Source organism: Dendropsophus ebraccatus, chromosome 10 (assembly GCF_027789765.1).
Source record: "Dendropsophus ebraccatus isolate aDenEbr1 chromosome 10, aDenEbr1.pat, whole genome shotgun sequence".
Taxonomy (NCBI): domain Eukaryota; kingdom Metazoa; phylum Chordata; class Amphibia; order Anura; family Hylidae; genus Dendropsophus; species Dendropsophus ebraccatus.
In genome coordinates, this window is record NC_091463.1 from 82,109,166 (window position 1) to 82,127,184 (window position 18,019).

General features: G+C 42.6%; 1 protein-coding gene across 7 annotated transcripts in view; it reads right to left on the reverse strand.

The window, feature by feature from the left end:
* Positions 1–18,019, reverse strand: part of ZNF185 (zinc finger protein 185 with LIM domain) — a 92,550-nt gene that overhangs the window by 13,379 nt on the left and 61,152 nt on the right. For 5 of the 7 annotated variants that reach the window (XM_069943627.1, XM_069943633.1, XM_069943632.1 and 2 more), the window contains 7 exons: positions 13,314–13,373; positions 11,572–11,631; positions 11,190–11,309; positions 10,637–10,723; positions 9,727–9,765; positions 9,486–9,590; positions 839–928 (listed from right to left, as the gene is read on the reverse strand). In XM_069943627.1, coding sequence (XP_069799728.1) covers positions 839–928; positions 9,486–9,590; positions 9,727–9,765; positions 10,637–10,723; positions 11,190–11,309; positions 11,572–11,631; positions 13,314–13,373 — 561 coding nt within the window. The remainder of the gene's footprint in view (positions 1–838; positions 929–9,485; positions 9,591–9,726; positions 9,766–10,636; positions 10,724–11,189; positions 11,310–11,571; positions 11,632–13,313; positions 13,374–18,019) is intronic. The other 2 variants (XM_069943631.1, XM_069943630.1) reach the window with 2 other exon arrangements.

Genomic DNA, 18,019 nt, shown 5'->3' on the forward strand with positions numbered 1-18,019 from the left:
TCTTTTTCCTCCATGATGCAGCCTGTAAAGGACCTGTGGTGACATCATTGTCACATCATAAGGTCCTTTAATATATTCTCTAATGTTACTGCATTATCTCCTGGCCCTGATTTGCCCTGATTTGTGCAAAATTGCAGTAAAAAGCAGCGATTTTTATGCAAATCATTACTGAACATAAGTCTGTCTGGGGGGGCCACGGGCCCGAAACGAACCTATTATAATCCGCTACTGGTCTGTGGGTAACAATCTCTGTTTGTGAGTAAAAACCTTCTTGTTTACCTACACAGGGGGAGATCTATCAAACATGGTGTAAAGTGAAACTGGCTCAGTTGCCCCTAGCAACCAATCAGATTCCACCTTTCATTCCTCACAGACTCTTTGGAAAATGAAAGGTGGAATCTGATTGGTTGCTAGGGGCAACTGAGCCAGTGTCACTTTACACCATGTTTGATAAATCTCCCCCACAGACTACAAATGGTTCGGGCCAATTATGTCTGCAATGGTTGTTTCCAAATCAGACAATCCAATGGAAACTAAACTCTCCTGATTTGCTGCAATGTATCAGTATCAGCTATGGGCTGGATACAATTGTCGCAAAACCTAATCGAGAAGCATTAGGAATCGCCAGGCATGCAAGACTACCGTACACAGATGTTTTCTGAACATTAGGAAGCATGAAATAGCGTCAGCTTCCCATGTAACAGGCAATAAGGTTTTACTATTTACTGTAATGACTGATCAGATAGATAAATAAATGAATAAAAAATAATTAAATAAATAAACAAAAATGTTAACGTCTCAGTTTTTGTCAGTAAATCTGATTATCCTGTCCTCTTACCGTGCGGATCTGCTGTTAGGACCCTCCATATATTCCGTGTATACAGGGTCTGTGGAGCGAGTTGTAGTAACTGTTGTGCGAGAGCCGGATCTGGTTAAAAAAAACATAAACAAGGTATAAACTACGATCGCTACAAGTTATAGAACAGGAACACTGATCCATAAACAGGCTACTAAAAGCTCTCGGAATCTGATAATGGAAAAATGTATTCTATAAAATGTAAATATAAACATACACACAGTATATATATATATATATATATATGTTCAGTGGTAGCTCGGTTCTCTAACTTAATTGGTTCAGGAAGGCAGTTTGAGAACCAAACAGTGTTTTCCCATACGAAATAATGTAAATTTATTTAATTGGTTCCAGCACGCACCAATAATTACCTACAGTACCCATATATTACATTGATAAGTGCCCAGTTTAAAGGACAACTCCAATGTCCAAAACATATTTTTTAATATGTTATTTCATAAGGAAAGATAGACAAATTCCTAATGTACATTAAATATGGGAAATGCACATATACTGCTATTTCCCTTAATTTAGTAGATCAGGCAGGGTTCAGATTCCATAAAAACTGTGACATCACGAATCAGGTGTAATTCCTATGGAGTGTCCAGCAGGGGGCACACTATATGTAGAAGTCTATGTAGTGTATAGTATATGCAACTGTATGTAATGTATCACATAGTATGAGCAGATGATGGGGGAGTAGTAGCAGACCGATCTCCATCACCATAACCACCCCACATACATTCCTCCACCCACCACCGGAATCTGGTGTCCGCTGTCCTCTTGCCTCTACAAACTGTTTTGAGCGACAACGAATAACACCACCCTGATGAATAATGGTGATACGATCACTGACGTCCACCCTGAGCCAGCACTACACTATGGTAATAGAGACATTACTATTGCTTATGCCGTAGGGAATTATTTCCTGTACGCAGGGAATTAAATCTACACATTTGTCTACGAGAAAACAATTTGTTTTGCCTCATTAGGTTAATCTCCTTGGCTGGAATGTGATTATCCCGGATAGTCACACTAACTATTTGCCGCATATTAATTGTTCTTAAGTAGATAAATAACTGGTCAGAGGAAACTGTAGTAAAAGGCTCAAGTGTATTCATGATATAGGGGGCATCTGGGACCATATATATATATATATATATATATATATATATATATATATATATATGCCCATGTCCAGTCTGGCTCCAGATTCAGAAGACAGCATCTTATTCTGATCTATTTCTGCCATAGCAGTAAAGTCTTGCGACAACAGCGTAGCACTATTTGAAGGGGTACTCCAGCACTCACTGAGCATCACGTGGGAACTGCTAGGGAGGGGGCGTCCCGCAGCGAGAATGTGGCTGCTTTAGTCACGTGATCGTGCGGAGGCGTTCCCTCACCAGAGCGGGATGGATTGACCCCCGCCCAATCAGTGACGCGTCCTTGTCACGCGACGCGCGCGGGGGGGGGGGGGCGTTCCCATCCGGAGGCGCACGCCTCTGACGCCATGGTGTGGGCCGGACGCGGTATCTTAAGCCAGCGCCGGCATGCTCAGTCAGCTCGCTGCCAAAGCAGACGCTGACTTACTTCTGTATCCGGAGACCGCACGGGGAAATCAGTGAGTAGAAACTGTACCGTAGGTGATAGCATACCCTCGGTTTGTGAGCATTGTTACTGAATGGGCATGTTTTCACAACCTAGGTCGTTGCTGTAGAGCTGCCACTGCAGCCATTAGATACAGTCACCCAGGGGTCCGGGAGCACACAGTGAGTAACCCACCAGGGATATTTTCCTTTCTATATAACAATCACCTTAGATTCAGAGGTGTAATCGTTTGTTGTTTTTATTGCAGTGCTTCCCGTGTACCGCACCCCGTTTTGGTCTTAGACAAGGGCCAGTGAGTAACCGCTGAGCGGCAACAGCATGATCTCATGCACACTTGATAGCCCGTCATTTGCATACCCTGCATGTATATAGGTGTATAACTTATACATAACTACTGACCCCAATCTTTGGGTATGCTTGTACTTTGAATTTCAAGCGCTAATCTCCACCACTGCGGTATTGGCGCGAATATACTCCCCTGATGACGCCGCAATAACCAGTGGCAGAAACGCGTTGGGAGGATACAACGCTAATGCACTATAGCTGGAGCATATCTAGCCTCCACATGATTGATTAACATATAACTGTGGTTGAAGTCCGCATTCCGGATGGGCGACTTTTTCAACCGATTTTTATAAACTTGTAACTAGGTGATGGGTTCACTATTTATTGGTGTTTATTAATCATCAGAATTAAAAGTTACGTTTTAGGCACTTTCCCTCTCATTCTGTATTTACTTTCATGCAGGGACTTTGATTTAGGGACTAACACCCGATTTGTTTGATAGCTCATATTCGATTTGTAATTTACTTGTATTTAGAAATCTCAAGTCTTCCCATTCTTATCAGCTGCTGTATGTCCTGCAGGAAGTGCTGTTTTCTTTCCAGTCTGACACAGTGCTCTCTGCTGCCACCTCTGTCCGAGACAGGAACTGTCCAGAGCAGCAGTAAATCCCCATAGAAAACCTCTCCTGCTCTGCACAGTTCCTGTCTGGGACAGTGGTGGCAGCAGAGAGCACTGTGTCAGACTGGAAAGAAAACACCATTTCCTGCAGGACATATAGCAGCTGATAAGTACTGGAAGAGTTGAAAATTTTATATATAAATAAATTACAAATCTTTATAACTTTCTGAAACCAGTTGATTTGAAAGAAAATTACTTTATCTGGAGAACCCCTTTAACTCTGTTACTTATGGGTCCCAGTCTTAGAGATAGGTGTGGGGGTCCCTACATCTATCAGACATTTATAACATAATTAATTATACACTGGATTTATAGGGAAATGTATATGTCCGTTGTGTATTCCGGAGCAGGTCATCCATTATATAGTAAGATCCCTATTGCCTCCACTAATTGCAGCTTATCCTTCTATTCCAGATGAAAGCCTCTATGTAGAGATGGTGATGAGAATGGGCAGTAATGTCGCCCCGTCATTCGCTGATCTCTCTGTATTCATGAGGAGTGAGCGAGGTCACACAAGGAAGAAGAATGGGGAGGATCGTGAAACAGGATGAAACGGGCAAGTCCTTAATCATTACTGACAAGCTGGAGAGAGCTCAATGGAGCGGTCCTGGAAGACTGAGCAAGCGGCCTACTGTATGTTAACCCCTTACATGGCTATAACGTCTACAGCGCTAATGTGAAGATTACTAAACCATCCTTGAGAAAAAGATGACTGTATGAGATGAGGATATATTCCGACAATGGAGGATGGGGGGGCCTGGAGGGTCGCTTCAAACTAAAGACATTGTGAAATATAACCTATTTAATCTATTGGTAATTCCCAATGATTCCATACCCACAATGCAGCCATAGGTGGTGTGTCCCCATAATGATGTCACATCCCTAATCTATATTGACATCAAGTACCTAGTCATGGGATATCAGCTCTAATAGCTCTGGTACAGTGCATGTACAGCAGAGCCATAGGGCTCCCATCAGTAACTCAAAGGAATGAAGGGGGTAGTGTGTGTCTCCTTGAAGAGACCACCAATGTGGCGTATAGAGGCTTATTATGGAATAAGCAATGCTCAATGGGAAATACATAGAAACTTAGGGTCTTCATAGGGACACTGGATGAAAATTGTTGAATCTCTTCAATTTTTAGAAGTCATCTATAACTTTTTTTTATATGCTAAGACATTACTGTGAGCAAAAGTCACTTTGGAACTCTAACTTTGGGATATTCCAAGTATTTTTTTTTTGTTTTACTAAACTTGTGCTCAGGTTAGTGCAAAACATAAAATACCTATACTTACCTTCCTCGCTCCTCTGCTGCTGCTGTGCTCTTGGAGCCAATCCTGTTGCACAGAGCTAATTGCAGCTCAGCAGCTTAGGCAGGACCCCACTAGGGGGCGCTGATTGACTGAGCTGGCTATACCATACGCTTACCCCAAAAACAAGAAGCACTGTGCAACAGGGCCTGCTCCACGAGTACGGCAGTAGAGGGGAAGCGAGGTAAGGTAAGTATAGTTTTTTTTTTATGCTTTACACTAACCTGAGCACATGTTCAAAAAAATGTATTAAAAGTCAGAAAACACTTTTCATTTTTGTAACCAGTAACCAGTAAATCCTCTTCAAACGAAATATACTAGCCGTGAAAATTTTTTCTGACTCTCCCCTGGCGGCAAATGTCTGGGGAGTAAAGGGCTGGACATGTTGGAATGCAACACGCAGGATCCTTTTGCTCTTTAGAAGACACGCTGTCACTAAGGTGTCTGGCAGCGGCTTACTCCCTCTGCACAAGCTAAGGCTAGATGCGAACGGGCGATTGTGAGAAATAACTGACAAGTTTTAGGCTGGATACAACTGAAGCTATAGGTCAGGAATTGACACACAACGCATATTAGAAAGTTGCTACACTTCTTTTTATGTAACAACTTAGATTTACAGAAAACAGGAAGAATTTTTGTGATAAAAAATGTTTTACAATGGAGTGGGGGTGCATTCACACTAAAAAAGAAATCCTACTCACCTGCCCCCAATCCCCTGCCCTCACTGCTGCTCTTTGCTCCCTCCTTTCCCTGCAGGAAATACCTGCTCAGCCAATCACTGACCACAGCAGTGACCCACCAGGCATTTCCTACAGGGAGGAGGTGACCTGGAAACATCAACTGCTGCAGGGGCAGGGACAGGTGAGTATGCTTTTTTATGTTGACATCAGGTTTGGATGGCATTTGCTCTTATTAATAATGTTCTTCATGAATACTCTTGTATCAAGAATGTAAAGAATTTAGTAGATCTATGTGAACCTTGCTATTAACTCCTAACCGGCTGCTCCCTTTTATATTAGTATTGTATAATAGCAGAGCAGAATGTCCTGGTAAAATGTTAAAAGATGAGGATGTAGCTTGGATCCCATTAGTATTACAAAAGAATTTGCGCTGAGTATTATATACAGCTGAGTGCGCACATAGCGATAATCTCAAGGTGATTAATCATCAGGTATAGTACGATATAGTGGAGCGCGCTCGAAGAACCTGTTCTCCGATGGAGCCGCCTCCTTCAAAGTGTTGACTGGGCTGGCCCGAGCATGCGGAGAATGCTGAAAATCCACATATAAGTGGAAACTGTGAACCGTACATATGTAGAAATGCCTAATCTTTAGCCCTCAGGCCAGTCGCCTCCCTTGCGAGATGACAAATAAAGAACCTCAGGCAATTATTTGGGGGTCAGACAACTCCCTTCAATGCAATGTTACCTAGGAATATTTTTGGGTAGACAGAAAACATGACCTATCTGCAAGGAGCATTGTTGGGTTACAGGGGTTGCTTGAGCCGGGTACACAAAAGTGAATTACGAACTTGATCTATATATACCACCATGGTGTTATGGTCACTGCCATAATGTGGGACTCTTATGATTAAAACCAGTAGATACATCAGGCAGAAGCTTCTAGGCCTCTACTCTTGTTGAGTATGGAGGAGTGCACCATCCATGAGGTCAAGCTAAGAACCATTGGAGGGGCCACCCCTCCCTGGCTATAGGGGCACTCCACTTTCTCTAAATTTAGGGCCAGTTCACATGGGCCAAAAGTGTGGAATCCCACCTGCCTTAGTGTCACACTCCACTCCTGTCACTCTCCACTCAAAGAATTGACAGCGGAGAGAGTGGAAAGAGCGACAAGAGCGGAGGCGCATGAGTCCTCCCATTGACGCCCATCCGCCATTATTGTTCCATGTGAACTGGCCCTTAGATAGGTTAGATGGAATGCTATTGAAACATGCTAGAAACACAAGTGGTACCATGCACATGGATGGGAGCAGTGGCGTAGCTACCATAGAGGCAGGGAAGGCAGTTGCTATGGGGCCTCTGGGGGGAGAGGGGCCCGATGCATGGGAAAGATAAGAGCCTCCTGTGTCCTTTTGCTTAACCCCTTATGTACTGCAGTGTGTAAGTGACCCAGTGTTCTCTTACATGCTGCAACACAAAAAGGGTTAATAAGCTGAAGGCAATTAGCTCTCTGTCTCACTGCTCTGATAACCCCTGACCTCTGCAGGAGCTCAGAGAACAGAGGTCAGAGGTTATCAGTGCATGAGTAGTGAAGGAGAGAACTAATTGTCTTTAGCTTATTAACCCTTTTTGTGTTGCAGCATGTAAGAGAACCCTAGGTCACTTACACACTGCAGTACATGAGGGGTTAAGAAAAAGGTAGTCTGCTCCTGCACCTATGTATATAACCATGAGGCTCCTAATAGGCTGTTATAGTTAAATAAAGTGGATAGACAGAACAAGCAGACATTGGCTTTCTCCTCTTCCCCTCTCTCTCTCTCTCTCTCTCTCTATACATTGTATAGTTTGTAGGGGAGGGGGGCTACATACAGTTTTTTGCTATGGGGCCCCATGAATCCTAGCTAAGCCCCTGGATGGGAGGAACAACCTAGCTCCAGGTCTCTAGTGGGACTTTCTATAAGTGTATACCTATTTATATATGCACCCTGATAAAGACTCAGCATGGATATAGCCATTGAGGGCTTTACCCCTAGGACTATGAATATAAAGGTGATTCATATGAGAGCCTTAGTTTAATACCATTCCATCAATGAATTAGTAACAGCTTAACTATTCATGTGCAACAATACAGCTATGTTACATGACCCTTGGACCCGTGCCATGGATTTGCACTCTGATATGCTGCGGATTAGTATGAGGATTATCCCCATCGAGTGGAGCTGCTGCACGTGCGGCTACCCAACGCAGCCTCCCCATGGAATGTGCTGAGATTCTGCACCAAGAAGATCTCATTGACCCTGGATAGCATTAAACTATCCCATCTGTCATTACATTTTACAAAGAACAAATAGAGCCTCTTTGTCACCGGCGTCACATCTGGTGAAAGTTTTAGAAAGAGCTACAATCCTGTGGTCAGAGTAAACGTACAAGTATGGGGACATTCCACTGACCCGTGTGTACTATGTATCGGTATACACAGTCAATGGAAACCCTACTATACACCGACAAGGGTCAACAACTCCAAAACAGATGGGTGCTTCTGGTGATAGACCGAGTTATGTTTCAAGCCCCCTTAAAGAACTAGGGATGGTCCAAACCGAGTTCGGTTCGGGTTCGTACGAACCCGAACCCTCGGTAATGACTCCCGCTGTCTGCCCGCTCCATGGAACGGGCGGATCCAGCGGGAGGACCGCCTGGAAAACTGGGATACAGCCATAGCCATAGGCTGTATCCCAGTTTTCCAGGCGTTCCTTCCGCTGTATCCGCCCACTCCACGGAGCAGGCAGACAGCGGGAATCTGCTGCCGAGCGTTCGGGTTCATATGAACCCGAACCTCGGCAGGTTTAGACCATCCCTAGTTAGAACGTTTTCCATTCTCTTTTCTCCTAGGCATCATCACCCTAAGGTCTCCATACTAGCCAGAGAAATTGTTCCCTTCTATATTCACAAGATCATGGGAAACACTGTTTCAATTTGTGGAGACTGCCAGGTGATGAAGGGCATTTTAAAGACCAGGCAATGCTTCATGGGTAAAAGGTATGCAAATAAGCTCTCCACTAGAACCACAAAACCTATGTCTCTAGAGCAGGGATGGGGAACCTTCGGCCCTCCAGCTGTTGCAAAACTACAATTCCCATCATGCCTGGACAGCCAAAGCTTTAGCTTTGACTGTCCAGGCATGATGGGAATTGTAGTTTGCAACAACTTGAGGGCCGAAGGTTCCCCATCCCTGCTCTAGATCCTACTATAACTAGTACCCTGCTCTATACTGACTGGGAAGGAGCAAGAATTTGTAAAAAAGCTGTCTACAGATTGGCTGATAAGGGTCCTATTCCATTGGAAGAGCAGGACCCGATCAACGACGTAAACGTTTACTGGGCCTATTCCATGGCGCCGATGATCGTGAAACAAGGGCTGCAGGGACATCGTTGCTGATGTCCTTGCAGCCCTTGCTTCATACATTACCTGTCCCGGCGCAGGTCTTCTTCTCCCAGTCACGCGAGCCGCAGCAGCTTCGGAGTGGGGCTGTCTGCCAGTGATTGGCTTAGCGGTCTGTCAGTTCAGACAGCCCCGCTCCGAAGCAGATGCTGCCGCGCGGGGCTGGGAGAAGAAGACCTGCGGCCCGGACAGGTAATGTATGGTTCTGCTGAAATCTTCGGTCGCCGCCGTAGCGATGCGCTGTGGCAAACGACGATTTTAGGTCTGAACCTAAATGAACGATCAGCCGATGACACGATCATCGGCTGATCGTTCTCTATATTCCACAGAGCGATAATCGTCCAAATGGGGCCGAATGAGGCCGATTATCGCTCCAGTGGAATAGGCCCCTTAGTCATTCCTAGTCAGTTTCAAGTTTTTTTTTATGGTACGGACATTGACTTATAGAGGAGTTACCTCCCATAGGTGGCAGTAGAGAGACAGCTTTCTTCCTTCTGGAGGAGAGCTACTTTGCATACCTTCAACTGAGGATGATACATGGGATTTATTATCTGTTCCCTGTAATCTAGGAACACCCTCAGGGTAGGCAGCTCTAAATATCTCTGTGAACTTAACAGATCATATAAATTACCTGGATGGACTTGTCGCCAGCATTGTGTCGTCAAGAGTCTCTGGAACTCTGTATCTGGACTCTGTGACTGTAGTCTTCAGGGATTCCCGGGGACGAGGAGTGGGCCTGAAATAATAAAAATAGGTTCATTGGTTATTCATTAATATGGTCAGTCGTTCTTTTGTTTTTGGGTGCTAAGGCTTGCTCTCCACACCAACGCATCCTCATTGCATTATACTATAATAGTTCTATAGAAATATACCTGTACATCATTGGTAGCATTTTTATTGTTGCTTCGTTCCTATTGTGGAGAAAAAAAGAAAAAAAAAACTATTTCTCCAGAGATATTTATTAAAATTGTTCCTTATTTTCTTTTCTACTGCCGCTAGACTTTACGTATAGTGCAGGCTGCCATCTCTTTAACAGTGAAATCCCATATAGAAGCAGCCAGATTGGCCTGTTTCCAGCATTTATCTCCCCAATCCGGAATGATCTTCTAAGCTAATGTATGTAAAACTCAAAGGTTAGCTTTCCTATGGCCATAAATCCAAAAGGCAATAGAAGAGAAAATAAGCAAAATTTTAATAAAGATGTGGGCTAAATCATTGTTCAGCCAACAGTTATCTCTCCCGTCCTCCCCATATACATGAATATTCGTCATGGCAGAACAGGGATGTGTTCAATGATGGGTAAGGGAAAGCAACTGCTCTGTTGACGGCTTATCTCTCTGAGAACAAAGGGGTCAGGCAGCAAAAATCCATCACATTGCTCCCTATGTCCACAAACACACCTCATACAAATGGCCAAATCCACCGCCAGCGGCAACTTTGGCCCAAGTGTATGAGGACCATAGCTTTATTGTCTATGGAATCTTTGTGGTTTTTGCTCACGTACTCCTCTATTTATATGGGAATAAGGAATGCACATGTTATTAAAATCGGACATTGGATTCCGAAATGATGGAGGCTTCTTGCAACACTTTTATATCTGATTAAGTCATTAAGGTTAATGATTCACCGCAGAAACATTAATAAGAAGGAAGTGGTTCCTGTCAGTACTATAACAGATTGTGCGATAATGTGTTGTCTCCAGCTAGACACATGTAATGCCATTGTCCAATGACTGGTCATACATATTCACGAGCCATGAAGTAGATAATAATATTTAATAACCTTGGGGAGCTACTCCTCTGCTCTGGGGTTCTAGGGCGTTCGGCTTGCGTCTCTATGATAGTCACTTGTTTGCTTCTGGAGGTTGATCTGTTGACAAACAAATAGTCATAAATCTTAGACTATGAATGAATGAGAGTGCATTTATTCATATATTCACATATGTTCTTATATTAGATATTGTACTGGAGACAAAAAAAGGTAAAGGGAACCTATCACTCTGAAAATGCAGTCAGATCTGCAGGCATAATTGATTTCCCCCTCCGTGTCTCTGGGTTTTACTTATCTGGGGTCCCGCAATGGGTGAAATCATCGTTCCTGCTTTACATAAATGACAATACTATTAGCACATCCACAGCTCGTGGCATAGGTCAGCAGTAATTTTCCTTATAGTAAAAGATTAGGGTAGATGAGGATACTACTCCATATATTATTGGGATGTTGTAGGTGAGAAGGAGGAGGCAAGACAGACCCCATTGTGGTACCCAAAGTCTCACAAACCACACAAACCATGAGCGGTATAAAGTCTTACAAAAAAAAAAAAAAGACTTCTTACTGATTATTGATGAGATCAAATTCTGGATCATCGAGGTTCTCAGTTACTCGGTATCTGGCCTTATCGTCTCTTGTCTCATCCACAGTGCTGATATAACCAGGTTTTGTTGGCTGGTTGGTTCTGAAAAATAAATCATGAATAATTCATAAATTGTAAAAAAAACTAAATTAATACTCGCACAGTATCATTCCTACATTGAACGTTTGCAGTATAATGTGGACAAGAATGCCCCACCTTGTGCGCTTTATATCATTAGATTTACAGGAATGCAGACCTGTAGCTAAAAATTGTACCCCTTTGCTTTAAGAATCAATGAGGAGGACCAAATGTGAATGTTATCCCTACATAGTCAGTACATCATAACCCTTCACCTTACACATACCTGCTGCTTTTCAGCTCTGGTGTGCTAATAGTAAGCAGAGGTTCTTCTACAGAAGTCACACTGACAACAGAAAGTAAAGCTTAAAACCTTCATTTACATGGTCTATTTTCAGTTATCCATTACATCCAGCCACTAGTCTATTTTTTATGGCTTTAAAGGGGTACTCCAGCAAAATGTATTGTCTCCTTCAAATCAATGGGTGCCAGAAAGTGCCAGAGATTTGTAATTTACTTCTATTTAAAAATCTCTAGTCTTCCAGTCTTGTAGCCTCGGAAGCCATTGTCAAGTTAAAGGAATTTTACTAATTGGGTGACTATCCGCACTTTTCCCTGATGAATTGTGAACTTTAATTTAAAGGGGTGTGTGAAGCTGAGGGCGGTGAATATGAGGGTAAATCAGGCTTCAGGGGTGTAATAATAAGGTTGAGGGGGCATTAATCAGGCTTGGGGTGTGATAAGGAAGCTGAGGGGTATGCATTAGGCTCAGGGCGTGTGATAATAAAGTAGCCGAGGGATGTGAATTAGGCTGAAGAAGTTTAAAGATAAGGTTGAGGGAGTGTAAATTAAGCTCAGGGGTGAGAATATGAGGCTGGGGGGCATTGGGGGTTTGGGTGTGACAATGGGGGTGTGGGGTAATGAGGTTTGAATTAGGCTCATGGGGTGTGAATCAGGCTAAGGGAGTGTTAATATGAGGCTGAACCAAGTTCAGTTCATTAGGCTTGGGGGTTTGATAATGAGGCTAAGGGGGGTTAATTATGCTTAGGGAATGTGATTCAGGCTGGGGGTGATAATAAGGCTAAATCAGGCTTGGTTCACACTCACCTCACTAATCAATGAAAAGCAAAGATATACAACCAAATAGTAAAATTCCTATATACCAGGAGGCAGTACATTTGCAGCAAAATAAAATCAGCACTGAAATCAGGGCACCAGAAACTACAAAATAGTATAAAAACTGAATTTTTATACTTTTTTAATAGGAAAATCTTGGTTGTCTGATTTAAGTGGTGAAGCCAAGTCACTGAATCTGATATATATTCAATTTGATGGCTACTAACTTCATTGGAAACTTGTCACACGATATCACTAAGAATAATCTAGAACAAATATTTAAAGGGCTCATATGAAATTGGGGAAAAGAAGTTGCTGCCGTTTCCCCAAAACATCTCCATACTACATATATCATGTCTGGTACTGCAGCATGATGACCTATGCCATGTACCCATGGTTTCCCTCATAACTCTATTGTCTATAAACAGACTCTGTCAGTAGGTTTTTAGTGTCCTATCTCAGGGCAGTATAAACTAGTGACAGAGAAGCTGAACAGAATGATGTATCACTTTCATTGTTCTGTGCATCTGATTCTGAGATACCCTCCTGAATAACATGGACAATAAGTAGTTCTCTCCATAATGTGCATGAGCCCAGTAGTCCTGGATATTTATGAGGAGCAGAAAACTCCACCCACCAGCTGCTGATTGGTAGTTATCTATCTATGCTGTGTATAGGCAGTCAAGTGTCAATCGACAGTTGGAGGGGGGGGGGCATGTATCCTATTCTCCTGCATATTAGGAGAACTGCTGGACAGAATGATGTACGTAATACACCGATCTGTTCAGCATTTCTGTCACTAGTTTGTGCTAGTTGTCTAGAGACAGATTCCTTTTAAATGCAAATTAAAGACAATGACATATATAAATTAGGGCATAAAACCATCAGACCACTATAGCATGTAACACCGACCTGTCTTTGCTGGTTTGGATTGGTGCTGGAGCTGGGGTGGCGGACTTTTCCTTTGTTTTACTGTTATAAACAAACAAAAATATAGAAATTATACACAGACCAGATATAATTTAATGAAAAAAGAAGACAAGCTAAGCCCATGGTTATGACTACTGCTCCTAAAGGCCCAATAATTTATTTTTATGCCAGCTTCCTTTGGCTTTGGATTTGAATGCCTTTTTTTTTGGAATTAAATACACAGGAAGGCGATAATTTTATATCTTATAACAATATTATTATTTTGGTATTGGTTGGTGCAACATATAACGTAAAGCTGTACAAAAGTTATTTTTTGGTGTTTTTTTTTGTTCTTTTCCTCCATCAATCTAAGCGCTTCCTGGTTTCCTTTTTCAACTGTGACTTTGTAACATTGCTAATGTACTCCCATAATCCCCATTGCTTTCCCATAATCCCCTTTGCTTGCATGTGCCCTGAAGATTAAATGCCAATAAAAGCTAGGCAGACCAGGAGGCTGCAAGTGAACTGAGCATGTGTGACCACCTTAGTGGAATCCATAGGGTGGACGTAACCAAGGGCAACACGTTTTCAAACAAAGCAGCATATTTTCAAAAATGTCTGTACATTTGAAATATGTTTAATTTTACATGTTTGCAAGGCAGATTAGAAAGTAGTGGTAGTAGTAGTAGTGTAGGAGGGGGCTATGGGTGGTCTGGGACCCCTAACATAGAGTTACAATGACAAATTCAGACCACTTATAGGCTGCATTGTCATTGCAGGACAGACGATTGAGCCAATGAGCACTTGTGCAATGTTGGTCCATCCCTGGTTATAGACAGTTTCCATCCTTCTTCTCTAGTATCTGATCTGTATCTGATCCTGTTTATCATATATGACCAAGCCTATTGCTATTACACAACATAAAGCCTATACAGGTGGAGCTCCCTTCTAAAAATATGCAGAATGTTTATAAATGGAACCGATAAATCAAACATGGACATTATTTGCTTCGCCCAACCCAACATAAATCAGGAAAGTTACACTATAGACGCACTGCTTATAACCTGAGGAATAATCAAAGATATGCATTATCCAATGTCTATCTTATCTGTATTTGCTGTCTATTCGGATACAGACTGTTCCCTGTTATCATCCATTCCGGGGTGGTAAACAACTGTCTGTAGTGTTCTTCAATGGGATAAAGTAATACAGTCTATGATGCAAAACCCAAAGAGATTTTCCTGGTAGCTGTAGCTATAGGCTTCCCCATGCATGTAGATAATGCATGTAAATATAGATCAGTACGGTAGGTATAGTGTCCATATAGACTAGTATATAGACATAAGTAAGCAAATATTGCACACACTTTCTGCAAACTTAATCATATAATAGAACATACTTAAGGACCAAATTTTCCCATATATATATATATATATATATATATATATATATATATCACAATATCACAATCTATGCTTTGCAAAAACTTTAGTCCATACCAAAAACTTTCACCATGCTCACTATAGTTGTGACACCATGTCAAGCCAATACAGTATAAAGTAACTTACTGCACTTCTCCGCCAGCCTTGCTGCTCCGGCCACTTCTGCCAAGTGTAACCTTCACCGCTTCTCACTCAACCAGTTTAGTATTTCAATGCACCTTGGGTCAAATATCAGTATGTAGGGTGTGACCAAGGTGTCTTTTCTACTCCCACAGCCATGAATTAGGCATTGTTAGATTGCAGTCATACCTCGAGCTTGTGTCACTGCAAATTAATATAGTTACAGGCTAGGTGCAAGGGAAATGACAGGAAGGGATCAGTGAATCAGGTGGAAGTCCAGGTGTTGGTGCGATGACACCAGATATAGATCAGTGGAAAAGGATAGAAAAATGGGTAGGAATGTCCTAGTCTTACAAATCTCACCTAAGATTGTCTATGACTCCTTAGGGATGTAAAGGAGGATAATAAAGGAGAAGTATGGACGACACACCTGAACCTTGATAGGGAAAAGGACTTTTAGGAACCTTATGGGTTTGGATTCTTGCTCATAACGCGAGCAACCAACAGCAATAGGGAGGGATACAATCATAGAACCAGGACGAAGACAGAAAACATTGACACATGACTTCCTTCCAGCACGTCGTCATGCAAAATGCATTATTTGCACCCCAAACAACAAATTACAGCCCCAAACCTCATCCCATTGAAGTCAACTGGAGCAGGGTCTTGGGCAGTAATATATATTTGGAACATGGAAAAGCAGCATCGAAGACAGCGTGTTTATTGCCCATGCAAATATAGCAGAAACCATGTCCATCTGGTCAGAACTAAAGCTGGTCATAGACATAAATAGCTGCACAGCCAAAAGCTTTATCTCCTGATCCTCCATAGACACTTGGCTGAGGGGACAGGTGTCCGAATGGGGGGGACACCTCTAGCTTGGGTTATCTCACCACGATTGGGCGGCTAAAATCCAACATGCCCGATTCTTCACTCCCAACAATTGCTATCGGGAGATATTTGGAAAACCTAATTCTCCTGAAATTGGTGGGTTCAGCCAACCCATATGTAATATGTATGGCCAGCTTAAGAGAGTCCGTCCACAGCCACCCGCTATTCCTTTCATGCTGAAAGCCAACTCGCCCAATCCGTCTTTACCCAGATATCTGGACTCGTATGAGAGTCACAAAACCCCATGCACATTAAACAATGGACTGATTCTACCTTTAATGTCTATGGTCAACAACCTATACATATCCACTAAATTAGATATATAATCAATTAGATAAAGGCAGACATATACATTGGATATGCAGATCACGATCATAAATTTAGGAACAAAACCCTTGACCCCATGGGTTCAGTGTAAGATGGAACCTTCACCCCTGGCTGCTGGTCACCTCTTATTCACACAGATGACACCTTCTACAGAACTATAAAAGTGCCCTGACCAATTTTCCCCAAACATTTCCCTGTAATACCCTACACTTGTACATGTCAGAGGAGTGTGTCATGTCAAAGTGTCAGGCAGGTGAAAAAATAATTGTTAACCTGAAACTTATGACATATGTGTCATGTCTCTTTGTCTGCCATAGGGTCCATAAAAAACAGAGGCTGATTTCTTCTACGTGAGTGTTGTCCAGGTCTCCTCCTCTCCCAAGTTCAAAGGTTAGCAACTATTGAATTTTCTGGATTCTGCTTACATTGGCTTAAAGAGTCACTGTTGTGAGAGCAGAGAACAAAGGATTACACAGCGGAAGCTGTGTGAAATCCGGTATTCAGAGATCAGAGAGGTCAGTGCTGACTTCAGAGGAGATAGCCCGGTGATGTAGCTGTAAATTAACTCTTTGTTGTCCTGTTTTGGTGCCTCATCTCCCTCCACCCCTCCCCTCTCCATAGAGAACCATGAAGACAGGGGGAGAGCTTCAAACAGCTTTTTCATGATAAATAAAATGGCTAATAAACCCAATTACAACGTTTCTTAAAATCGCCTGTACTATTGATTTCTGCAACAAAAAAAAGACAGTGACACTTTAAATTAAATCCAGTTCTGTGGTGGATCCCATGATGGAGTTTTCTATCTCTCCCTTAACTTGTGGCCATCTCCCCCTTAGACTAGTGCTCAGCTTAATTCCCCTCACCCTTAAAGGGGTACTCCAGCAAAAATCTTTTTCTTTCAAATGAACTGGTAACAGAAAGTTACATAGATCTGTCATTTACTTCTATAAAAAAAATCTACAGTCTTCCAGTACTTATCAGCTGCTGTATGTCCTGCAGGAAGTGCTATATTCTTCCCAGTCTGACACAGTGCTATCTGCTGCCACCTCTGTCCATGTCAGGAACTGTCCAGAGCAGTAGCAAATCCCCATAGAAAACCAGTTCCTGATATGGACAGAGGTGGCAGCACAGAGCATGTGTCAGACTGGAAAGAATACACTACTTCCTGCAGAACATACAGCAGATGATAAATACTGGAGTACTAGAAGTAAATTTCAAATCTATATAACTTTCTGAAACCAGTTGACTTGTAAGAAAAATATTTTTTCCAGATTACCCCTTTAACTACCTCCCTTAACCGACCCCTCGCATCTACCCATCGCCATCCTTTCATCCATAGTGAGAAGATACATCTGAACGCCCCTTCTAGTAATTACGCTTCATTGCTCAACTTCCATTATTTTGTAAGGCTGAGACGTCACCTTTGTTCTCGGATAGGAAGGGAAGTCTTTGATTTCGCGTCACACGGACCGTGGGGAATAATGTCATTGTTGAGCCTGTTGATGTTGGCAACGTTTTACCTCATTGTACTGACTGAAATAAATACGTACGCACATGGGAAAGAAACCACCAACCACATGAGAAGCGAGCCGCAGGAAAGTAAACAGCATTAGGCTGGCTTTACATAATGTGCCATTGTCTAATGAGACGCATTATGTTAATAGAATCTAGGCTGATGGCAGAGGAGCAAACACGTTCCGCCATCGATAAAGGGAGGCTTCTAAATATAGGAAATGGCTGTGTGCGTGTGGGACAACGCCGAAGCTCAAGCTTTTGTTTCCTGGTGCTGAGGATATTGAAGACTTCTTTTTACGTTTGGGTGTTCAAAGGGTAGAACCTCTCAAGCCATAGTTTAAAAAGACATAAAATACAATCACTAATGCACAGGTTGATTAATTTGTGTGGCCCAGCCCATCCGGTGAGCCATGT